The sequence below is a fragment of the Lycorma delicatula genome, chromosome 4, assembly GCF_047948215.1.
Source record: "Lycorma delicatula isolate Av1 chromosome 4, ASM4794821v1, whole genome shotgun sequence".
Taxonomy (NCBI): domain Eukaryota; kingdom Metazoa; phylum Arthropoda; class Insecta; order Hemiptera; family Fulgoridae; genus Lycorma; species Lycorma delicatula.
The window spans coordinates 167,937,385-167,962,802 of NC_134458.1; the positions used below are offsets into that span (position 1 = coordinate 167,937,385).

At 33.6% G+C, this 25,418-nt stretch overlaps 1 protein-coding gene across 2 annotated transcripts; it reads left to right on the plus strand.

The window, feature by feature from the left end:
• Window positions 1–24,829, plus strand: LOC142322965 (ribonuclease H2 subunit A). Of its 2 annotated transcripts, XM_075362066.1 has the most exons (6): window positions 4–219; window positions 1,544–1,745; window positions 2,821–2,947; window positions 7,058–7,247; window positions 23,782–23,905; window positions 24,541–24,829. In XM_075362066.1, the coding sequence occupies exons 1-6, from the start codon at window positions 39–41 to the stop codon at window positions 24,698–24,700; spliced, it is 984 nt and encodes a 327-aa protein (XP_075218181.1). In that variant the 5' UTR covers window positions 4–38; the 3' UTR covers window positions 24,701–24,829. The 2 variants fall into 2 exon arrangements, with proteins under 2 accessions (XP_075218182.1, XP_075218181.1); XM_075362067.1 differs by lacking the exon at window positions 23,782–23,905 and having other exon boundaries at window positions 1–219.
• The last annotated feature ends 589 nt before the right edge of the window (window positions 24,830–25,418 follow it).

The window sequence follows — 25,418 nt, forward strand, 5'->3', positions numbered from 1 at the left end:
GAGTTGGCAGTTTACCGCTCTTTTTGTTTCATCGTATCATGGCTTCCAGTGGTTGCGTTGGTGCTGAGATTAAAGTTGATAAAACGGATTGTTTAAAAGATATATTTAGTTCAACATCGAATTCGAAAAGTGTTACTTTAGTTTCAAAATTTCCCGATGTTTGTAAAGATGAAGCGTGTGTACTAGGTGTAGACGAAGCCGGTCGAGGACCCGTTTTAGGTTAGTTGTAAACAAAAATGTAACGTTAAATGTTTGATATTTATTTGGGTCTTGTAGCTGTTCATCAGAGTATATGAACCTCCTCACTTTATTTATAAAGAAATTTATTTGATCACCAGAAACAAAAAAAAAATCACTTCCTAAACCCCATCTTTATATTTATCCTAGAACAAAAAAGAAGTTCAAAATTACCTACCGCCAAGATTTCATTTTCTAGTGTTTCACTATCGTCCGTTAGGTAAATTTGTTCGCTACTTTTCCTTTGTTATTAAAATAATTAGCAAAGGTAATTTATGTAAGTGCCCTCATTATTATTACAATTTAATTGTATCTAGCATTAAAAATATGTAGTTCATTGGTTTCTAGATTTAATTAGATGTTGTACAACAGTCGGTGTACACTGTAGATACAGCCAACATAGATACACTATCTAACTGAAAATAATTATTTTTAAAGAATTGAAAATTATATTTTTAAGGTTCAAAAAATTATTCATTTGTTTTGTTGTGACCATCTAATTTTAAATATGGATAAAATGTTGCATTACACTTCTCAGGTAGACATATAACTTTGTTGATTGCATGGTTAGAATTCCCATTAATGAAAACTCCATTATATCTGTTGCCCATAAAGTGAAATTTGCAGGTGTTAGATGAAAATTTCTGTGTGGGATGAAATTGATTTCTTATACACCAGAATCAAATCATACTAATTTGGTTTAAAGTGCCTTGTAAAATGCTAAGCTTTTTAATCATTAAACACTTATCCTTATGTAGATTTCCATCTGAAGTATATTATTTCCTCAAAAAGTTAAAACAAGTTTTCAAGATGTAAAACAAAATTGGGCTCTCAGCTCATTGTGTGGCTCCCTTAAATATGAATCATGTTGCCCAGTATTTAGAAAATTAATTGTTAACTTGCCCTGGTGTTTATATTTACCAAACAACAGAACTGTGTTCATGTAACTGAACTCAGTATTTTGATTTAGGAGAAAGGTTTCTATTATGCTAACATTACCATTTTTAATTAATCACTGAACCATTTAAAAAACTTCCCACCAATTTGTTTAAAATACAATGAAAACATTTTTTTATTGAAGCCATATTATCAAACTTAAATATTAACAAAGAATTTTTATTCTATTGTTTTTAAAAGAAGGCTTTGAATTTTACTCTGTTCAACTTGTACTTATATATGTGCTAAAAAATTTTCTTTACTGCCTTCTCAATTTAATTGCAAATTAATTTTATTATCAACTGTGGAGTAACAGATTTGTCCTTTCCTGAGTGATCTGTAGTAATGTATTATTTTTTTTCATTAACAGGACCTATGGTGTATGGTATTTGTTTTTGTCCTCTATCAGAGGAAAATGAATTAAAGGATCTTGGTTGTGCTGATTCTAAAACTTTAACAGAGGAAAAACGTGAAGCCATTTTTAAGATATTGTGTGATGAAAAAGATTCTGGTATCGGATGGGCTGTTGAAGTAATATCACCTAACACAATTTGTAATAGTATGCTTAGAAGGTAAGATATCCACGAGATAGATTTAATTTGATTAGATGAGGTATTAATAGTTATTTAAAGGAGGTATTCATAGCAGTTCTCTTAATAAATTGAGAATAATTTTTCTCTCTTAATTGTATGTTCCAATATTCTTTGTTCAAGTTACAGTGTGCCTGCAATCATATTACATTTTAAAGTCCTCTGTGATTAGTTTATTGGTAAATACACTTTCATCAAAATCTGATTTTAACCAAAGTATTAATTTGCTCATCTTACTTTATGGGGTGTTTTGCTATATTTTTGTATAAATTAGAATCTTTATCTGTTGTTTATATCAATGGTTATTTAAAACTCAAGAGCCACTGGCCCAATGCAAGTGACGTTTTTAAACCAATATATTAATTGAATGTTGACAAAGGTGTAAAATTACATTTATCCAGAAAACTTATTTATTATTGTAAGAAACTCTTTTAAGTATTAATTTGAAGTTAATTAATATCTTTTTTTAGATTATTTTGAGAAAGATATAGGTATAACTTTTTTAAAACCCATATTTGTTGAACAGTGCATTCCCAGTCAAAAGCTTGTTGTACAACTTCAATTTACAGTAACGAATCACACATAAAATGAAATAGAAACTTACTTTTTTCCCTACAAGTGTTCAGTGTGATCACCTTTTTGTTTTTGGCATACATCTAACTGATAAAAGAGTTCATTCCATACTTTAACTGGCATGTCTGGATAATGGAAGTGACAGTTGTTTAATCCTATGCCTCAAATGGGGTAAATGAGTAGGTAGTGGAGGCACATACATAAGATCCTTTATAAAACCCCAAAGGAAAAAAATCACATGGAGAATACATGGTTGTTCACCACTGTTACTTTTAAAAACAGAAAATTTACAAGTGTTTCTTCCCACTCTATTGACTTGGATTCTACAAATTATTTTTTTTTCTAGAACTATTATGAAGGATAAGACATAGTAGAGTTGCTTATAACTGTTAACAATTTATTGACTTAAAAATTATTTTAAACTTTTTACATTATTTTAATTTTCGTGCTGTTTATTAATGTTTTACTTATGGAATCATTTTAGGCAGAAAAAATCTTTAAACCAAGTGTCACATGATTCAGCTATCAGTTTAATCAAGAGGGCGCTAGATGGTGGTATAAATGTTACCCAAGTTTTTGTTGATACAGTTGGACCTGCTGATAAATATCAGGTCAGTACATTTACTTACTGTTCTACTGAAAAGTAGTTTGTTTTTTTTTTTATTTTCCTATTATTCTGGCATCTGATTTCAATTCCCAGTCTGTTTGGGAGTCTTCAAATTTAAAAACATACAGGTACAGAAATTCGTCTTGGTTAGGAGATTCCATTTATCAGTTGACAGTACAAAAATTAACTCCAGATATATTGACAGTGATGTCTGGAATTACCAGTTGTTTAATGAAAAGGTTAATGAAAATAATTTTTTTTGACAAATACCATATAGAATTTTTTATCTTCTAGGCGTGTGTTCACAGCTGTAAAGGCTGTATTTCACATCCTAACCACCAAACTCTTCTATCTCACCAACTTTCCTCCTCAAAATTCTTTCTCTCCATCACTCCAGACATCCATCCACTGCTTTGGAACTTGTCCACTTTTCCTCCTCTCATGGAGTCCATTCCAACATCCTTTTAGGCCATTTATACTCCTCCATTCTCTGAATGTTCCCATACCATTGTAGTCTTCTTCCTTCCAAAACATTATTCACCATACTGGTTGCGCCAGTTCTTCTTCTAATTTCTCATCTACCACATCTATCTATTTCTCATGCACCACATTCTAGAAACCTCACAACTCTTGCGCAATACATTCATCTCCACAGTCAACAACCTTCCCTCATTTCTTTTTCTAATTTCCCAAGCTTCTGACCCGTACAATAAAATACTCTTAGTAACATTCTTGTTTAACCTATACTTAGTTGCTTTCCGTATCCCTTAGAACACCACAAAGAATTGCACTTCTGGATAACCATCTGCCCCAAAGCTATACGATGACTTATATCTTTTACACTATTTCCTTCCTGTGTTAATATAGAGCCAAGGTACTTAAAGCCATCTTGTTTTGCACCAGCCACTAGATACTTCATCTTACTAAAATTTATCTTCAAACCCCACTTAATAAAGGTTTCTGTCAATTGTCTTATATATTTTTTTTTATATTAAGTTAATCTTCAGTTTATGGTTATGTATACAAATTCTTAATAGCAGTTAATATCCCAGTTAGAACATTAAATTTGGGTTATACTAGGCCTCTCCTTCAATTTTGATTAAATTTAAATGTACATTGTTTAAAACAAAATAGAATAAAAATAACTCGAGTTGTTTTAGTCATCTCAGTAACATTATGTCCTTCATAATTTTCATAGGAATTTTGGGCTTATCTCCTATCAGATTGCTTTGCCTGATTGCATCTGGCTTTTGCACTCAGTTTTTGATACATATTAGTATGTTACAATTATCAGAAACGAGCAGATTTTTCCATGGAAACTGATAGTGACATAAGATAAAAGTAGATAATGTTATCCCCTTACTTTATATTAACTTCCAACTCCACTATTGAATGACTCCATGATTTCTATGCAAACTAATTATTTCTAAATAATGAAACATTATTGTCTTTATTATTTTTTTTTACTAAAGGCAAAAGCAGGCCTCTTCAATTCATTTCTTAAATAATAAAATTCTGCATTTTAAAGTACAAATTAAAATCTTGAATTACATGAGGGATGCCTCCATAGCTAAGTCATTTTCAGCTTAATCTTAAATGTGTTAGCTAACTTCGTAAAAAAAATATTTATTTTAAGTTTCATTGCATTTTTAAAAATCTGTTTATTCCTTTTCCTTTGTGTGTGTTTTACTCCAATTTATAGCTTTTTGTAGGTGTTTACTCCAAATTTCTATTTCATGGTTAGACTATATTTTTACATTTATCTTCAGGAAATAAGATTTGATAAAATTTACACACAAGATAGTTTTGAGAAACTAAATACTGGTAACCTAAGAAAGGCAAGATACAGTCTTAAACATCAGGACGCAACAGTTTATTATAGATTAATTTTAATAATGTGTAAAATCTTAAGAAAATAAGTAAGATGCATAATGGTTTGCTATTTTAGCCTAAATTTTAATTAGCTGTTCTCTATTACATAATCAGCAAAATACAAGTATTTACCATTAATCTGCAAAGTGTAAGTACTTATGGGATTGTCTAATTTGGATTCTGATGTTTAGTTATTTTATGACCTAATACTTTATATATGCTGTTTGTCTTCCTGTATAAATTTCAGCCTCCCGCTTCTTCTGTTATCTTAAAATTTATTTCTCTGTTGTCTTACTTTCTGTTGATTTTACTTTTGTTTATTATTATTGTAATAAACTTAATTTATTTATTTTAGTAGAATTTCTATTGCACCAGTGATTCAGTATCATTCAAATATTGCTCCCAACTCATTTTTAATTCCATCCCAAATAATATTTTCAACAGATCTTGATATTTTTGTATGTTTTTCTGCTGGGTTTAGGAGGACTTGCACTATTTCTACTCCACTTACAAGCCAAAAACCATTGGGATAGGCTTTATTTTTTCCTTATTCCTTTTTATATTTGAGCGTGCCTGTTCTTATTTTCTACTTGTACCATAGCTTACCAGTTTTAAATAAAATTAAAGTATTAAATAAAATTTTTAATCATACTTTTCAAAAGGGGATAATGTATTGCGGTTGTTTGTTTTTACTCCTGCAATTCCAGAATAGGTGGATAAATTTAATCAAGTAGGACTGAACAACTTGTCCATCATATGAGCGAGACTTTGTTTCTTAGTAAAAAGTAGGTTTCTTAGAAGAATTCATTAATAGTTTACTTTAAAAAATTGTAGAGTTAAAAAATATTAACATTATATGTTACAAATAATCTTGAAGCAAAACAAAAATATTTAAAGTAAATTGTAGCTAATCATTTTAAAATTGTTTGTATTAATTTGTTACAAAATAAATTAAAAATATAGAAATCTTCTATAAATTAATTAAGAAAAAATATAGTTTAAATATTGATTTTGTAAATGTCAGTAAATTTTGTATCTATTTCAAAGTATTAAACTTTTCACTTCCATGATATTAGTGACAGTGGGTACTTGCCAGTTTTAAAAATAAATTTAAAACTTAAAAAATATCTGTAAATGTGAATAATTAAATAAGTTTTCACTGACTTGCTTATAATTAATTTTTCATTTTTCTAAATAGTTAATAACTGAAATTTATGATTTTTTTAAATTCCTAAGTGTTTAAACAAATATATATTTATTATATATAATTTATAAATATATTTGCTTACACTCACCATAATTAATTGTTTAACATGGTTTTTGGGGATGTTATTAATAGTCAGGTCAAGTAGATACCAGAAATCTTCTGTTTCTTTATGGTCTTTTGGAGAGTTAATTTTTTATTAGTGGGTGTATGAGGATTAATTATAGTGTAGATTTTATTAAATGCTTTTAGGGTGAGTGTTGAGATTCTTGGAGATTGTGACTTGAATTCTTGTATGGAATTTATTATTTTCAGGCTGACTAAAAAGCCTGTTCCAAACTGTAGGACATTTTTCATCACTCTCTTCCCAGGTATATCCTTTGTAGAGTTTATATCCTTGAGATTCCATGGTATCCTGGCCAATGTGTCTTTATTTCCTGCATACCCATGATGAGAATTTTGTGTTGGGCCATTAGATCAGTTATTTTTTTTAGTTTATCAGTCTGCATGAGCGAGTTTACATTGTTTGTGGAAATGCAGGTGATTTGCTTTGTTTCTATTTTGGACTTTGTATTTCTTGTTCATGTGTGTAGTGTGTTCCAATGCTTCCAATTGCTTGTTTTCTTCTAAGTGGCAATCTTAGCAATAAAATGCTGCCTTCTCAACTCTGGTGTTGCTTAGTTCAGCTGGTGGAGTATTGCTTAAAAAACCTTTCATGATTGACTGTCAAGGGGTCACTTGTTGTGGGACTAGGTCCCAGTTACAACTCTAGATGTGATCTAGTGAGGTGTGATTTGATAAATTTACAAATGTCTTCATATTACAATGGTAAGAAGTGTTAAAACAAATGATATATGTTTATAAACTAATGGATTTTATATGGTCAATAAATAATCAGTGATTAAAAGATATATTTTAAAAAGCATGATAGCATTTTTTTAAGATTAGCTTTTTCATTTAAATGACTTAACAGTAGAAATATTTCATTTAATATTAATATTGAATAAAGAAAACAGTGTGATTTTGTTTCTGTTGTAGGATAAATTGTCTGAGATATTCCCACAGTTACAAGTAACTGTAGCTTCTAAAGCTGATGCCACTTATCCTATTGTTAGCGCTGCCAGTATTTGTGCAAAAGTAATTCGTGACTTTGCCTTACAAACATGGGAGTTTCCTGAATGTATTGAATTGCCAGATGGTAAAAATTGGGGCAGTGGATATCCAAATGGTATGTAACAATTAAAATTTTAATATCTTTCTTGATTATTATAAAGTACTTTGTCTTTTTTCGTTGGTCATCTGACTAATTTGGTATATTCCATTTCATCTTTCAAAATCAGTATATATATTATCCTCAATTAATCACCAGTTATTTGCTGTATATATTCAACCTTTCTCTCTTTGTATGGTTTTCCTTTTTACACTTTCTTCCATTACTAAATTAACTAACTCTGGTTACCATAATATGTGATCTACTAACCTCCTTTTTTTAAAGAATTTACCTCAGTTTTATTTTTTCTTAAGTTTTTCTTATAAACTTTTCATTTCAAACTTTGCAACCACTGAATTTTAAATATTTTATAACACCATATTTCAAAAGCCCCTATTGAGAATGATGAGTGAAAATTGTGTGTTTTCCTCCCATGAATAATGTGAAACTTGATTAAGAGAAAGAAAGACTGGAGGCATTTGATGTATGGACATGAAAAGGAAATTGGAGAAGACTAAATAGACAAAGTGAAAAAATAATTTGTAAGAGGAAAGTTAACGAGAATAATTATGCAAGGTTAATTAGAACAATTCTAAATAGGAAATAATTTTTATTAAATGAATTAAAAATAATGTTTATATATATATTTTTTTGTCTTCAGTCATTTGACTGGTTTGATGCAGCTCTCCAAGATTCCCTATCTAGTGCTAGTCGTTTCATTTCAGTATACCTCCTACATCCCTAACAATTTGTTTTACATATTCCAAACGTGGCCTGCCTACACAATTTTTTCCTTCTACCTGTCCTTCCAATATTAAAGCGACTATTCTAGGATGCCTTAGTATGTGGCCCATAAGTCTGTCTCTTCTTTTAGCTATATTTTACCAAATGCTTCTTTCTTCATCTATTTGCCGCAACACCTCTTCATTTGTCACTTTATCCACCCATCTGATTTTTAACACTCTCCTATAGCACCACATTTCAAAAGCTTCTAATCTTTTCTTCTCAGATACTCCGATTGTCCAAGTTTCACTTCCATATAAAGCGACACTCCAAACATATACTTTCAGAAATTTTTTCCTGACATTTAAATTAATTTTTGATGTAAACAAATTATATTTCTGACTGAAGGCTTGTTTCGCTTGTGCTATTCGGCATTTTATATCACTCCTGCTTCGTCTGTCTTTAGTAATTCTACTTCCCAAATAACAAAATTCTTCTACCTCCATAATCTTTTCTCCTCCTATTTTCACATTCATTGGTCCATCTTTGTTATTTCTAATACATTTCATTACTTTTGTTTTGTACTTGTTTATTTTCATGCGATAGTTCTTGCGTAGGACTTCATCTATGCCATTCATTGTTTCTTCTAAATCCTTTTTACTCTCACCTAGAATTACTATATCATCAGCAAATCGTAGCATCTTTATCTTTTCACCTTGTACTGTTACTCCGAATCTAAATTGTTCTTTAACATCATTAACTGCTAGTTCCATGTAAAGATCAAAAAGTAACGGGGATAGGGAACATCCTTGTCGGACTCCCTTTCTTATAGGGAATTAATCATTATATATATATATATATAATGATTAATTATTTGGGCCTAAGAAATTTATTTTTATTTTTTTGTTTAACATGAATGAGATTTATTAAAACATGTCTTGACTCTTGAGTACACTAGTTGGATGTTGAATACAAATTTTTCTGGTTATTTCCTGTTGAAACTGACATTTGATCAAATTTTAAGGATAAACAACTGATTTATCTTATATTCTTTTAGAAAAGAAAAGATGTTCAACATTTTTACTAGAAAAATATATTATCCACAAAGAATTATTTGGCAGTAAGTTTCTTCATAAACAACATAACAATGGTTTAATTAATAATTGATGTAAACAAAGATGGAGAGACAGAATAACTATTCAGCTACCAGCAGTTTACTCATGTTTTGTGTGTATGACTTCATAGCTTACGGGTTACAATGATGTTCATTAAATTTTATTTGATAAGCATTCTTAAAAAAAAAAAAATATTTATTACATAATGGACTTTTTTCTTATTTGTTGTAAATTTTATGTAAAAGGATGATAAATTAAATGCACATTAACAAATTTTTGGATGTCAACATATCACCTAATCAACTACCTGGTGGTTGTTGATTATATTGGGTTTGACACTTTTCACACACAGTATTCAAAGCTCTCAAGGCTTTTGGTGTCTAAAGCGTTAAAATTAGTTTACATTTACAAAAAAAAAAAAAAGCTTACAACAAAACAAAGTTGTACTACATTCCTAGCATTGGTTATTTATTCTTATACAGTGAAAATATAATTACACATGAAAACAAAAGTTATTTAAGATTTCTTTGAGGTGGGGGTATTTATGATAAAGTTTTATTGTAAAATTATAATGTTTAAATAAAAAAAAAGTAAAAAAGTTTTAAAAATTTAAGAAAGATTTATTTTTTCTGGTCCCCCACCTCCAAAATCACCCTCCAAGAATTTTTTTTTTCATTTTTTTCTGTTTACTGTGTTATAATGAAGAAATTTTTTTAAAAATACACAAAAAAGTACCACCAATAAGAAAATTACCTAAGATTTCTTTTTGTGGGTTGGAATAAAATTATGATAAAATGTTATAATAATATTGCTAAAAGTTTATGATTTAAACCTTTAATAATATTAAAATTTTAAATAAATAGTTTTGAAAAATTCAAAAATTGATATTTTTAAACTTTTATTGGCCCCCCACTAATATTGTCCCCAAAATGGTTTTTTGGGTCACTTGCACTACTACTATGCCTAGGAAGACATAAAAAAAAAAATCTGCAATAAATAAAAGGTTTCAGCAGCTTTTCCCACTTTTGTGAAAAGGGGTATAATATTGAGGCCAATTTTTTTTTTTTAAATGGTACAATAGTGCCTAAATGTTGGTACTGCTCCACTAATACCCCATGTTTCTCCTAAGAGCACTAGTGGTTTTTCCCTTACAGGATTTCCAACCCCCTAATTATCTTTTGCAACTTTGAATATTAATTTGAATATTTCAAAGGTAAGTAGTGCTGGATTATCAGCTGTTATCTGCTGCAAGCAGGTGATTTAAATAAATAAATATTTAAATTGTATAAAAATAATTTGTCTGGCTAGGGTGTCTTGAACTGAGATGCCCAGTAAGTGGGGAGACTGATGGTATATTATATATATATATATATACACGAGGTGTGATCAAAAAATACGGTGAATAATTTTTTATTAAAATAAGTAATAAGGTTACATAGAATTCAATTTAATCTCCTTCAAAGTACTGTCCTTGGCTAGCAATGCTACCCAATGTTGACTCCATGACTGGAGACATTTCTGGAAGGCGTCTTTCGGAAGGACTTTCAGCTGCTTGGTCGTGGCCCTCTCAATGTCAGCAATGTCATTGCTGACATTGAGAGACATTGAGAGTTTTCCTTTAAGCACAGTTTTAATTTTTGGGAAGAGCCAAAAGTCGCTTTGTGATAAATCCGGTGAGTATGGCGGATGTGAACAGACAGGAACGCTTTTTTCGGCCAAAAACTCGCGAATGAGAAGCGAGGTGTGACACGGCGCATTGTCGTGGTGAAGAAGGAAGCCATTGGTCCATTTTTCTGGTCGCTTTCTTCGTACGTTGTTTCGCAAACGTTGCAGTACACCCTTATAAAATTCAGAGTTTACAGTTGTTCCCCTTGGAACGAACTCTGATTGCACTATGCCCTCACTATCGAAAAAACAACGAGCATGACCTTGATGTTGGATTTTGACTGACGTGCCTTTTTACTCATAGGACGAGGAGATGAACTGGTTTTCCATTGGGAATTCTGTATTTTGGTCTCAGGGTCATAGCCATAGACCCAACTTTCATCTCCAGTTACAATTTTGGCCATGAAGTCCGGATCTGCATGGTGACGACCCTTCAACTCCGTGCAAATTTACACACGATTTTCCTTCTGTTCATCACTCAAAAGTCTGGGAACAAACTTTGCACTCACTCGTCTCATTTGCAATTCATTAGTTAAAATGCTTTGAACGGATCCGTACGAGATGTTAAGGTCTTCCGATAGCTCTCGAATAGTCATTCGCCTGTTTGAACGAACCATTGTTTCCACTTTTTGCACATTTTCAACTGTTTTTGAGGTTACTGGACGTCCTGCATGCTGCTCGTCTTCAACAGACTCATTTCCGTTTTTAAATCGATCATACCACTTGTACACAGTCTTCAAAGTTACCACATTATCGCCGTACACCGATTCTAACATTTCTTGAGCTTCTTTGGCACTCGTTTGCAACTTAAAACAAAACTTAATGTTAATGCGTTGTTCAAAATCCATGTTGCGCGACAGACACGAAAAACACAACCTCACTCTAGCGGCTCTGGCAGCTGACTGGCAAGCTCGAACGTGTTACAACTTGTTTCAGTTGATCACGCTATTGGACAAATTACAGCATATGGATGTAGCGTCGGCAGTTGCCACTAAAAAATTCATTCACCGTATTTTTTGATCACACCTCGTATAATTAAAAAAAAAGTAATAAAATTGAATTTAAGTTTATAAATAAATAAAGATTCTTTCTTAAAGCATAAATAAGTTTAAAAAATATATTAAATAAAAAAATATATAAATATAACAAATATATTTAATTTTTGTGTGTGTAAATAAAATATAGATGTACTTTGAGGACGATCCTGATCATTGAGACCATCGCTCCGAGGTGACTCTTGCGTGGATGAGGTCCTTGTGATTTTCTAATGTGTAATGTTTAAACATTACATTATTGTTCTACATAATCTGTAAAAACATTTTTTCAAAGATTTAATTTATGTGTGTCTGTGTATGTGTGTGTAAATAAAATATAAACAGATTTCGAAGATGATCCTGATCGTTGTGGTTGTCACACAAGGAGGCAGTGCCCAACTACAATCCGCATCATCATAGCCATCACACCAGGAAGTGGGAGACAAGGTTCTTGTGGCTTGTGCAGCAGACGTCTTGTTCGCAGAGGGAATTTCACATCAGTAATAATTAGTGTGACAAATATAATTTTACAATACAGAAAGGAAATCTATAACTGTGTAAAGGAACATGAACTTCCTGTTTTGATTGTACCTCGAGCAGCCTCTTTTATTACAATATTTAAGCCTGAAATGGATAAAATATTACAACATTACAAAGAAATATATTTAAAAATAGATAAAGTAAAAATGTGTTGAAAAGAAATGAGTAATAATCTGTGAATAAAAAATGTAAAAGATACAGTTGAATTTCCACATCATAGTATAAGTGGTAACCAAGGTACGTTGAGGTTTTTTTTTTACCAGTGAAATCTCTCCCCGAGGCATACTATAAAACACTACAAATTTTTTTACCCACATGAACAAGATAATAGTTTAAAAAATCAACTCTTTCCCCTTTAGATATATCACCCATTAGTAATTGGGTGATATATCACTTACATGTGTAAACTTGTTTTAAAAAGATAACTCTTTTAATAGACAGTAGTTAGTTATATGTTACTGTATGCGGTTTAGGGCGGCCCTGAAAAGGGTCGTTATTGATTAGCTGCCATATCCTGAAAAGATCAGTTTATTCAAAGATCACGTCGAACGTCCTTGCGTATCTCTGCTTTCTTATCACCGGTCTTGCTCGTAAAAGCTCCTTCGACTATCAGAAAACTTATGCGGTACGTGTACACATCCTGTTGGTGAATCTGTATCCGAATTTCGTCATTGTTGTAAGTTGTGGACGCTTACAGTAAATGGGCATGATTGTGTTATCATAGGTGGCAGTTTAATCGACGTCCAACATTCCCGTTGCCGCTGCCATTACACTGTAAAACCACTGATTCACTGTAAAACCGAGTTTGCTAGGGAAAAACACGTTCTGCGATGTTAACGATCTGTGTGCGATCGTCGACCGACCGGTATGTAAACCGTCATACTGTTGTTTGTATATTAACCTCATCTACTGGCGTACGTCTTAATGAAATGTCACGGTCTCCGTGAAAATTTATCATTTTCCGTTCTGATCGGTAAACTTTAAAGTGATTTCGTTTATACTCTTGCGTTAACCGGTAGGTAAATGATATTCTTTGGCGATTCGATTATTTTGAAACCGGGTGGAACACCAAGCATAGCTCGTGCAACATGTGATCTTATCCGTTTGTATAGGAGGAGCCTCGTATAACATTGCATTCGACACACATGGTGTTCACGTTGTTAATGTCGACCGGTTTCAAGGATCTGCGCTGTTTATTCGGTGCAAGACAAATCTTTTCAAAACCTAATAGCCGATGCTAAGCTATCCTCCGACGTTAGGTCGATCGTCGCGGAACATTCTACTTCACACTTCGAGTGTGTGTTATTAAGTCTCGGTCGTAATTCCGTGTTTTTATTTTAACTGATCCCTTAAATTTTTACTGATATCGCCACTTAGTACGATCCGGTCGGCAGTCTTAGCGTCTCCAACAGTCTTATTCTTATTAAGTAGCGATACGGTAAACATGTTGTTGAGACCTTCGACATTTGGTATCGAGTTTTATGTGGTGGGGTTTATGAACGCCAATCCCCACTAGCCGTTGGTTAGATCTAAAGGTGTTGGTGGTAATGAAGTACTTCCGCTTATGCAGATCATGTTGCTTACAGGTATGACGAAGAACTACAACTGAGGAATTGAAGACCCAAATGTCCGCAAATAACTACATTTGTACGCTGTCTGGTTTGGTAATTGTAATTTACGATCTTGTTTCGTGGAAAATAACGCATCAACTCATTCAGCGGACACAAATTACCGAAACTATCAAAGTATTTCACTATCCGTCCGCGTTTCCGATTACATACCCAATGCGTGTTGTGATCGGTGGTGCGAACCAGCTTGGCTACTGTCATCTCGTTAATTGTCGGTTTAGGAGGTGCCGCGTTCAACGTGAAGACTCCTCGAATATCGGCTACTTTAGTTTTTCGTCTACCATGTCAATTCGATATCACATAGCGGTCTCATCGGTATTCCCTTTATCGGAGACGAAGATAGGTTTTATTTTTTCTATCAATCCCCGACTCAGTCGTAGGGAACGGTCCAAGGTATAATACTCTTCCACCGCTCCTAACTTTTCTTTTCATGATCTCGACTAGTAGACTGATTTCTCTTTGGCTTTATGTACGATAGTACGGCTAATACGATAGCCTTTTCGGCGATACTAGTCGTCGGCTTTCACCCGTTCGCAAGCGCAATCAACTAATTCCTGGTCGGCGACGGCTCAGCGTTATCGCTGTGCGTAGTGTATGCGATGTCGTTTAGTTTACAGGCTTTTTTTTAAATTCGTACCTGGTTCGCTGAACTGAACCCTGGAGTATGTAATTAGACCGGCAATAGGTTGATCCCCGTGTTTAATACTGTACCGGCTACTTTTTTAGCACCTTCGAGTGCTGTTTTCTCGATATAAGATCCTACTGTACCAATGACTAAACATGTTAGCAGTACATGCACTCGTTTGAGTGCAGTTTTTCCGATATAAGATCCTTTTGCTCCGGCGGCTAGACTTAAACAGTTTGCGTCCTACTTTACGCGGCGTTGCGTTTGGACTTGCTCATCCAACTCATGTCGGTGTGAGACAACGATTTGCGTTTCTGATGATCTAGAAACCCTATAAAAGTTATTCTATCAAAATTGTGAAAGCGAATTTATCTAAATACTTCATTATTAATCTGTTCACTGTGGTACTCCCTATCGTGATCGTGCGTGATCTAGTAATCTCTTAAATGTTAGTCAAAATTATGATATGGCGAATTTATCTAATTACCAAATTATAAGTGTATAATCTGAAAAGATATTCGTCACCGAGCCCTTGGTCGCTAGTTCCAGTGACTGGTTTTTGATGATTGCATTGGCAGGTTGGCGTTTGCAAAAACGCTTTTGACGTTGATCTGACCGTTTTCTCTAAACAGAAACCGTTTCTCAGAAATTCGATTTTTTGTTTTGCATGAAATCTTTAAAATCCACATAGGCCTTTGTTCCCAGATCTGTCGGTTTCTTCAGTTCGCTGGTATTACCGATGACACTTCCTCTTGCGTCAGCGTTAAATTTTTTTCTTTTCACTGAATAAATGTTGGCGTAAATAACTAATGCTAATGGGATCCCCCTTATCGATCGGTTCGGCCTCATTACATAAGCGTTTATTCAGAAATGATAGTCCGTTGTCAGTAGGTGACATAAGCCGGTTCATCGCCAGTTCAAGGTCATCTGACATCACAGGTTGTTGAAGAGATGTTGTGTCGCGGCGTGTGACAGAGGTGGTGGTGCCTCGAGGCGGTTGATCTGTCTAGGTGAATTCTTGATCCGTTGGAAGACCAATTCAAGGCCATATGACGTCAGAAGTGTGTTGGATCGGTCTAGGTGCAGAGACGTCCCACCGGGTTGGTCTAGTGGTTAACGCGTCTTCCCAAATCAGCTGATTTGGAAGTCGGAGTTACAGCGTTCAAGTCCTAGTAAAGCCAGTTATTTTTACATGGATTTGAATACTAGATCGTGGGTGCCGGTGTTCTTTGGTTGTGATACGCCGATTCGTCACAACATAGCAATTCAGCTGGCGACAAGGGTTGCCTCCTGCAGCCATAGCGGCCAGTACGACATACCACCCGTAGTCGTAATACCGTATGTGTACAGTATATATCTATCACATTGTGTAGTAGTAGTAAGTAGTGTAACGTCACAGCACAGCAGTACTTCGGTCGTAGCACAGTGTCAAGGTCATACGACGTCACTACAATGTAATCGCTTCTTCAATGCATGGTAGTGGTGGGGGTAAAATCTGTGGGTGTAAAATTCAAAACCAGACGCGATTGTTCATGTGCTATCTCAAAACCAGCCCACTTCTCTCATATTCACACATCCATCCAGGTTCTGTTCCTGGTAGAGATCACACCCAAGATAAGTATTTAGGATAAAATCTGTGCCAGTCGACTGTGTTGTCGTTAAGAATACGTGTAACTCAGGACCAAACACGGCCCCTCGTTGGTTAACACCAAAACCAGGTCACTTCATCAACCCAGGCTCAATCACTAGCACACTGGGCCGTAAAATGCATGCCAGAAGCGCTCATCGTATACTACTCTTGTCATTGATCGTCTTTAAATTGTGAATAAAATACAATTTTACCGCCTATCCTTCAGTTTCCCTTTTATGTATCCTTCATGGAACTCCTCGACAATCGATACGATCTCGTTATGACCAGTATGACCTGCCCGCTTCGAAGCCATTAAAAGACGGTCTATCGCAAAGTTAGTTCGAATTGTTCTAGTACACGTCGCGATTTCTTCGCTTTGATAATCAAACCCGATCTGATTGGGCATTCGTCTCGACTACCAATGCGTCTCGTGGGAAGCAATTCTTACAAGAATTACAACCACTACAATTGTAGTTGTTGGACCTGCTGGAAATTATGCGTCCAATTGTTTAACCTTTATGCGCTACCATGTATTGTAATTTTTTTTATAGTTCTTTAAATGTTTGATCATATAGCCTGCTGTTCGTTCAAGAATATAAATTGATATAAACCTTTGTTATTTTTATTATTAAGTTTTATTATCGATAATAATTTTATTTCTTGAACACAACCTCATGTTTTCCGATCATCCACCTGTTGTTTACTTTTTTACCCCGTAAACGTCGTTTTCTTATTTCTATCCGTTACAGTCAGATTGAGGTAATACTCTTGACGATAATCTGGTAATGTAAGCTTGGCGAAATAATGCGATTTATGAAAAGTCTTTCTCATAAATGACGGTGTAGACAACTCCTCCTCTTTTTTATTTCGGTATCTTCTTTTTTGCTTCCTTGTACGAAGTAAAGGAAGAAATGTGATCGCGAAAAATTTCGGTTTTCAGAATTCAACGGAAATATCCATTTTAACTAACTTCGGCGTGACGTCTGTACGTACGTACGTACGTATCTCGCATAATTCAAAAACGATTAGCCGTAGGATGTTGAAATTTGAATTTAGGACTGTTGTATTTTCATTGGCTCCAGAGTTATAGCCTAATGAAATATTTGAATCTTACAAGGGGAAGGCACATCGATTTGAATCTGACTTCATCTCCTTTTTTTAACTTCTATATTAATTTATTAATAATTACTAACTTCCGATTTTAAAAAGTTTTTACTCTAAATAATAATTCAATAATACGAGGGCGGTCCAGAAAACTCCCTGATCGATTGACAGGACCGACAGTTTTGTGCTCCGCATTTTTAAAAGTCGCAGATATTTTTACGGTACCCGCCCACACGGGAATATCCACAACCAAATGATCTCATCGAGTTATTTTTATCACGAATTTTTGGAAAACCGTCTGATCGGGTGTCATATGCCTTGCGAATACAGATGCAAGAAATAGCTGTTGATTAACCAAAATTCATCCGGTTTCGCACCCGAGTATTCATACCATTCTTTGTAGTAAATCTTCGTTTTCGATTTCATAGAAATTACGTTGATATTATATTTTAATCAGAATGCATAGGCATATAACCCTATCTAAGCAGCGCTGCCTTTAGAAAATGTTAGAAAAAAGGGCCTGAACCCTGTTAAAATATTTAAGGGCAGCCCGCTGCTTCTAATCGGTAAATTGTTCGATACATAGTCAGTCGGTAAATTGCATTCCGTATGCGATATTAATAAAACATTTACGACGGTGCGTTATCGCTAAGCAGTACGAAGTTTTAAACGACTTAGGGCGTCTTTCGTTCCATTATCACTATTCATCTCGTCCTTTCAGTCGGCTGCACTACTTCAACATGTGCATGTAAACATTCGTATTATCTATAGATGCGTGCTGGTTTCACAGATCAACAAAGGCTGTTTGTACGCGTGCGGAGAGGATCTAAATCTTGAAATGAAGTTCCAAGCGTGTCTGACTATCGTGCTGAATATGTTTTTGTCATAAATCACCATCTCGATAGGCAACTCGTATTTGTCGCATTCTTCTAAAATTTGATACATATCCTGTCGTTGAAAATCTTTCCTTCGTTGGTAATCATCAACAGCACCGTGATCAGATATCCACGATTCAATCGTTCCACGCGGCGCCAACACCTTCAGTCTTTATTTTCGTAATAGTTGTTTGTCTTTCGACAAACATAATTACTACAAAAATTTTCACGATCGCGAAAATATTTTTAAAGACAAAGTTACTTTTTGTTTTTTTTTTTTAATGTAACGCACCGCATACGGAATACTGACCTCGTTGATGTGTACTCGCTGTCGTTCCACACATCAACTGATATCTTTAACAAAGATATAAAAATTTATTCAATATCGCCCTTTGTCGACGTTGCTTATCGAAGGTCACAAATCCGTGCGATGTTTTCCAAGCCTACGCATACGCTTTTAAACTGATAAAATTTCAAATCTGTGTTCATAAGGTCTTGATTTTTTAAAAGAAACAATGATTTTTTTTGTCTTCAGTTATTTGACTGGTTTGATGCAGCTCTCCAAGATTCCCTTTCTATTGCCAGTCATTTCATTTCGATATACTCCCTACACCCTACATCCATCTCTAACAATTTGTTTTACGTAAAACCAACTTTCCTTGCCTGCACAATTTTTCCCATTTACCTGTCCTTCCAGTATCAAAGCAACTATTCCAGGATCTGTCTCTTCTTTTAACTATATTTTTCCAAATGTTTCTTTCTTCATCAATCTGCCGCAATACCTTTTCATTTGTCACTTTATCCACTCATCTGATTTTTAACATTCTCCTATAGCAACGCATTTCAAAAGCTTCTAATCTTTTCTTCTCAGGTACTCTGATCGTCGAAGTTTCACTTCCATGTAAAGCTACGCTCCTAACATACTTTCAAAAATGTTTTCCTGACGTTTAAAGTAATTTTTGTAAACAAATTATATTTCTGACTGAAGGCTCGTTTCGCCTGTGCTATTCTGCACTTTATATCGCTGCCGCTTCGTCCATGTTTAGTAATTCTACTTCCCAAATAACAAAATTCTTCTACCTCCATAATCTTTTATCTTCCTATTTTTATATTCAGTGGTCTATCTACTACATTTCATTATTTTTGTTTTGTTCTTGTTTATTTTCATGTGGTAATTCTTGCGTAGGACTTCATCCATGCCATTCATTGTTTCTTCTAAATTTTTTTTACTCCTAGCTAGAATTACTATATCATCAGCAAATTGTAGCATGTTTATCTTTTCACTTTGCACAGTTACTCCGGATCTAAACTGTTCTTTAACATCATTAACTGCTAGTTTTATGTATATATTAAAAAGTAACGGGGATAGGGAACATCCTTGTCAGACTCCCTTTCTTATTACGACTTCTTTCTTATGTTCTTCGATTTTTCGAAGGAACTATTATTTGTAAAATCAATTCAGTATTTTACTTTTTAACTGAATTTTTTAAAACATTTATTTTTTTTTCTCTGTTGCCGTTTGGTTCCTGTAAATGTTAGCAATTGTTCTTCTATCTCTATACTTGAACCCTAAATTTTTTAAAATGCTGAACATTATATTCCAGTCTACGTTATCAAATGCCTTTTCTAAATCTATAAATGTCATGTATGTTGGTTTGTTTTTCTTTAAACTTCCTTCTACTAAATATGAGCGCTAAAAGTACTTCTTTTGCCCTATACTTTTCCTGAAACAAATGGTCTTCTGCTAACACTTCTCTAAATTCTTTATTTATATATATATATATATATATATATATATATATATATATATATAAAGCGTAAATTGAGATAGTCTTGTTTGTATACGAGCCGAAAGTTGATGTTCCGCACTAGGTGCTTTCCCGCACTGGAATAAGTTTGTGCGAGATAAATGTCATCGACGTTATTGTAACGACCCATTCAAAGGACTCGCGAATATTATAGTGCTTTACGCGCGCTACATCATTGAAAATCATCGAGTTTGGTTCGGCCTCATCCGGTAAGGTAACGTGATCGTTCTCGGAAGAATACGCAGAATAATCGATCTGGGGTACGCTGCTTATCACGTTCCAAAAACTTAAATTTCGGTTGTTATAATTTTAAAAAAAACATTCTTGAATCTCACACCGTCGGGCGAGAACAAGTTGAGGAGGCTTGTTTTATCCTAATTATACGGTCTCCAAACAATACATCTGATCGTGTTAGGCGAAAGAGGAGCGTTTTTCCTCTTTTCTGCTGCAATTCCCCTTTGCTTGTGTATTTGTCGAAATTTTTAGTGCTATACCACCGACCTGTTGATGTTACAACGTCATGATTCCAACTGTCGCAATCACCGGACCAAGTCTCCCTTATTTATGTATTTCTTTTGCCTACTATCAAACCCTTGCTACTTGACCAAAACTTTGTCGCGTTTTAAAGTTTTCTCTGCCAAATACACATTATTGTAACGGATATTTTAAGATTTAGAGAGCTCCTCGCCGTAAAATTTACTGCTCAACATCTGACCGTGGCGTCCATCAGCGAATAAATACAGGGACGAGTATCGTGTACTTTATGCGCAGTAAATATTTCAGTGGTCGAATTGGATAGATATTTTGCGAATATTTTTTTTGCGAATATTTTTTTGTATTTAGGGTTGGAGTTCAGTGTATAAACTTCCTAGCTTACTAAATTTCCTAGCTTACTATTTATTTCCAGATTACCAGCCTTCAATTTCGGTAACATGAATTTGCGATACAGTACCGTATTCAAGTTTCATATAAGAAGGGTTACCTTTTCTTGTACATCTCTTTCGGTAACATTCCAATCGTGTGGTGACGGGTGTCGTATTCGGCTATCAGTTTTGGTAGTAAATCTAACCACTTGTAAGTACCCTGTTCGATATATTTTCTCCACATCATTGTTTTCAGAGTGCTGTTTAAGCGACGACCGACCCTTTCACGAATCTACGCTTTCTTATCCGAATGTGAAGAATGGTGATTTATATTGTACGACTTTAACGACCGTTTTAAGTTACGGGTTGTAAAACGTTACCGAAATCGACTTAAAATGACGCATCGTGTGTTTATCTATTAGCGTCTGAGGGCTTCGGCGATTTCCATTCACTTTTTTTCATCGGTACACCGAAGGCCAGTTTCGAAAAGCAGTTTATCATAGTCAAAGGAATGACCGTATTTGGTGATACCGGTTGCTCAAACAGATGGACCAATACTGATCATAGGAAACATTTTTGGTCGTAATGGTAGTTTTGAAAGTTGACGGCTTTTTTTGTATTTAGGGTTGGAGTTCAGTGTATAAACTCGTATTTTCCGTATAGTGGGCGGTACCGAACGATCCTAAGATCTAAGCGGTGTACTTTGCTTTGTACCCATCCACTCCCGTTTTGGAGGATCTGGTAAGTCTCATATATTTTTTCTACAGATTCTAACCATTTGTCATTAATAAGATCATCATTGCCATCAACTTTAATAACTATTTTGGTTTTCCCATGAAGGTTTAGGTTGCAGTATTTGACCTCTAACTCTTCTTCCATTCTTACTGTCTTCATCTGTACTTTGATGACCCAGTTCAGGTTTAACGACTATTAAACCTGTAGAAACAAAAATAACATTAGTACATGTATTGACTATTTTTTTTTTTTTATTGCTGAAAAGGAAAATGTTTTACGGACAAACAATAAAGTCAAATGAGAAACAATTTAGGTTACTAATATTTAGTAAGTTACTCACAATTTAATATTTCCAACATAGCCTCCCTTTTCAGGTGGTTCAGCACGGATGACTTTTACCAGTGGAGGACAGCCAACACATTGAAAAAGTCCTTCAAATCCCACCTGAACAGGATCATATTATTAATGGGTCAAATAACTTTAGTTGATATTTTTATGGAGTGACGAATTTAACTGAAACAAATAAAAAAAACTTTTATTAATTAACATATCATAGGCGTTAGCTGTTTAAATGTTTAAAACAGAATTATATTTATGTAACCGTGTGAAACATTGGCAGTTTATACAGATTATAATGTCGTTTGAATTTTTTCAAACGTATGCTTCTTTAACGAGATATACAGAATTGTGTGAGCCACGCCAAGCAAGTTTATATATATATATATATATTTTAAGAATATGTAGCTGATACGTATTAACAATCCATTTGAATTTTCTAAATTTATCATACCATTTCCAAGTTATCAATTATTGTGACCTGTGTGAAGCATTCATAGATTACTCCTTAGCTAGTACATGTGAAGATTCCGTTTGATTTTTCTAAATCTGTGATATCGTTCCTGAATTACAAATAGTTGTGAATCGTGCGAAGTCTATACCTTGGCTGATACATATTAAGAATCCGTTTGAATTTTCTAAATCGATCATACGTTCCCGAGATATAAATAATTGTCACCTGTGCGAAGTATTGGTAGTTTTAAAATAAAATTGCTCATTATAATCTTTTTGATATACTAATTTTTTTATTCAATGAATAGTTGTAAGAAGATTTGGTTATGATGCACAGTTTTTGAGATATGATTTTAAATATTTATTAGTCATTGTACTCGAGTACACCAAAACTGGGCCGGTCAACATTGCTGCTGCTGGCACCGACTCCTGGTGCAAGAGCCACAGCAAGGACCTTGTCCACTGACTCCTGGTGCGGGGGCCATGACAGTCAGATCATCCTTGAGATTTGTCCACATTCTATTTACATACACACAGATGCAAATTAAATATCTTTATTTAATATATCTTTTAAAGTTTATTTATGTCCTAAGAAAAAAAATATATTTTTTTTAAATTTTATTAATGTTTTATTTAAAAATGTTTTTCTCAATTTATGTAGAACTAATTTCACTTGACGGTCTGGCAGATGGTGTGGCCGCAAGGCTTAATGCACCAGTCTCCTTACTTATCAGCCGTTTGAGACCTAGCCAGACAAATTACTTTGTTACGCTTTAAATTACTTATTTATTAATTCTTCTCAGCAGAAAACAGCGATGAACCAGCACAACAAACCCTTGAAATATTCAAATTAAGTTGGCAACCTTTTGAAGGCAAAGGGATTTTCTCCCAAAAGAATCCCATCTTGGATTCCAAGATGGTGGCTGTGATACTAGTGATCTTAGTGGCAAACGGGATACTCGTAGCTCAGCTCCAGCATTTAGACATTACTATGGTAAGACAAGTGACCATGTATGTAATATAAAGTGGTATTATGGTGGCAAAAGTTTGATAAAGTTACCACCAAAAATCCCCCATCCCCCTCTGGAGATATTGATCACAAAATGTTATCACAGATTGCCCGATATACATGAGTCTCTGTACAAAATTTCATCAGATTCTCTGTATCCAGTCAAAATTTATTAACATTCTAACATGCCAACACATGTACATATGTATATGCAAACATAACCCCAATTTTTTTTTTAGGGGTTCCTTGGTCATAAAACATTACGTTACATTAAAAAACCCATATGTTTTGACTGATATCATACATTCCTTCTTGCAATACAGCTCTAGAGCTATGATGCCTGGAAAATAAAAATATTAGAAGTGTTAGTTGTTGTGCTTATATTAAATGAATGTTTTTGGTCTTCTAGATCCAGTAACAAAGAAATTTATGTTGGATAATATTGATCCAGTATTTGGTTATCCACAGTTGGTGAGATTCAGTTGGTCTACAGCCAGTAAACTGCTAGATGAAAATGCTGTAGATGTTGAATGGTAAATCAAGCAACTTTTTTAAACATGTTTATTAATTTAAGTTAAGGTTAACCATAGAACTATAAGTTTGCATATGGTTGTAAGGCTGTCAGAACCAATTCAATTCACAGCTAGTACTTCAAGAACTATTAATAACTTGCTTGACCTCTAACCATTTTATTCTTTTAGGGCATTAGAAATTTGTTTAATAATCTGCATTTATATTGATTAGTTGAAGTTCAGTATATTCGTAAATAAGTGATAACACAAAGAATATAGAGAAAAAGAGAAAACTGAATACTGAATTGTTAGAAAACCCAGGCAAGTCGAAAGCAGTAGTATTATATAATTATCTTATTTCGATATTTATTACTGTTTTTTTTTTTTAATTGTATAAGAAATTATTATTTAATGTGTTTATATCTTACAAATTTTGTGTACATAGCTCACCTTTGATTAACTACTTTGCCATGTTGTCTAAGCATCTGACTTGCATACTTGCATATATTTGTTCTCAACTATAAAGAGTGAGTTTCTACTCCTAGATAAACAAAAATTTTGTTTATTTAAATAAACTATTATTTGTCAAATTAATTCAGTATTTTACTTCTTAACTGAATTTTTTAAAACATTTAATTTTTTGTTTTTTTTTTCAGGGAAGTTGTTGATGAGACAGATAACAGTACAGTTAGTAGTAATACATCAATTACCTCATTTTTTAAATGTGACTCCGCAGCAAAGAAGAGAAGAACTAGTAAAAAACATTCATTTTTTATCGATAGAAATTTAACAAATACTATAACTTTTGACTCATGATAGATTTAATTCTGAGAATAATCATGTATTTTTAAAATATTTTTTTATTTTACTAACATTTAAAATACTGTATGAAAGTGACCAGTATTTCTGGTTTGCAAAATTAAATATAGTGTTTCTTGCCATAAATGAATTTTTAATTTTTTTTATATTTGACATTTTATCATTTGGTGGTTGAATTTACAGCTCTGTGTAATGTAAGGATATGTAGCTGTATTCCATTAGGTTTCAAGAAAAAAAGAACAAAAAGCCATGTTTTACCTTAAATTGAGTACTGATACTATCATACGTGTGGGAAAAATTGACTTTTAAATATGACTTGCATTTTGCCTGCATCTGAATCATCTTATGCAAAATAATTTGTTAGTTTATGAATATAAAAATTAATTCATTTTGTAATATTATTTTCTACTTAAAGCTTCCTGTATGCTCTAAAGTTTTACACAGTTTCTGCTGGTTATGGTTTGATTTTATCAGACTGATCCCATCTTTTTTATTCACCATTCCTTTTGTCTACAAATAAGTTTTAATTAAAATCTACTATGTAATTATTGCAATTCTTCATTTATTTAAGAATGATTCTGTTCAAGTAAGATAGAAACTTTTAAAAGCTACAGTAAATGCACTTGCTCAATTATCACTGGTAAAGTGGATTGTATGAGAGTGTAAACTCTCTGAACAGATTTCCAATCAGGCCATTATCTAAAGTGGCAAATTG

What these genes read in the sequence shown, in the direction of transcription:
- LOC142322965 (XM_075362066.1), top strand. Translation starts at nt 39, where the DNA reads ATGGCTTCCAGTGGTTGCGTTGGTGCTGAGATTAAAGTTGATAAAACG. An exon ending in CGGTCGAGGACCCGTTTTAG is followed by an intron (nt 220 to 1,543) that starts GTTAGTTGTAAA and finishes TTTCATTAACAG; the next exon opens with GACCTATGGTGTATGGTATT. An exon ending in AATGCTGTAGATGTTGAATG is followed by an intron (nt 23,906 to 24,540) that starts GTAAATCAAGCA and finishes TTTTTTTTTCAG; the next exon opens with GGAAGTTGTTGATGAGACAG.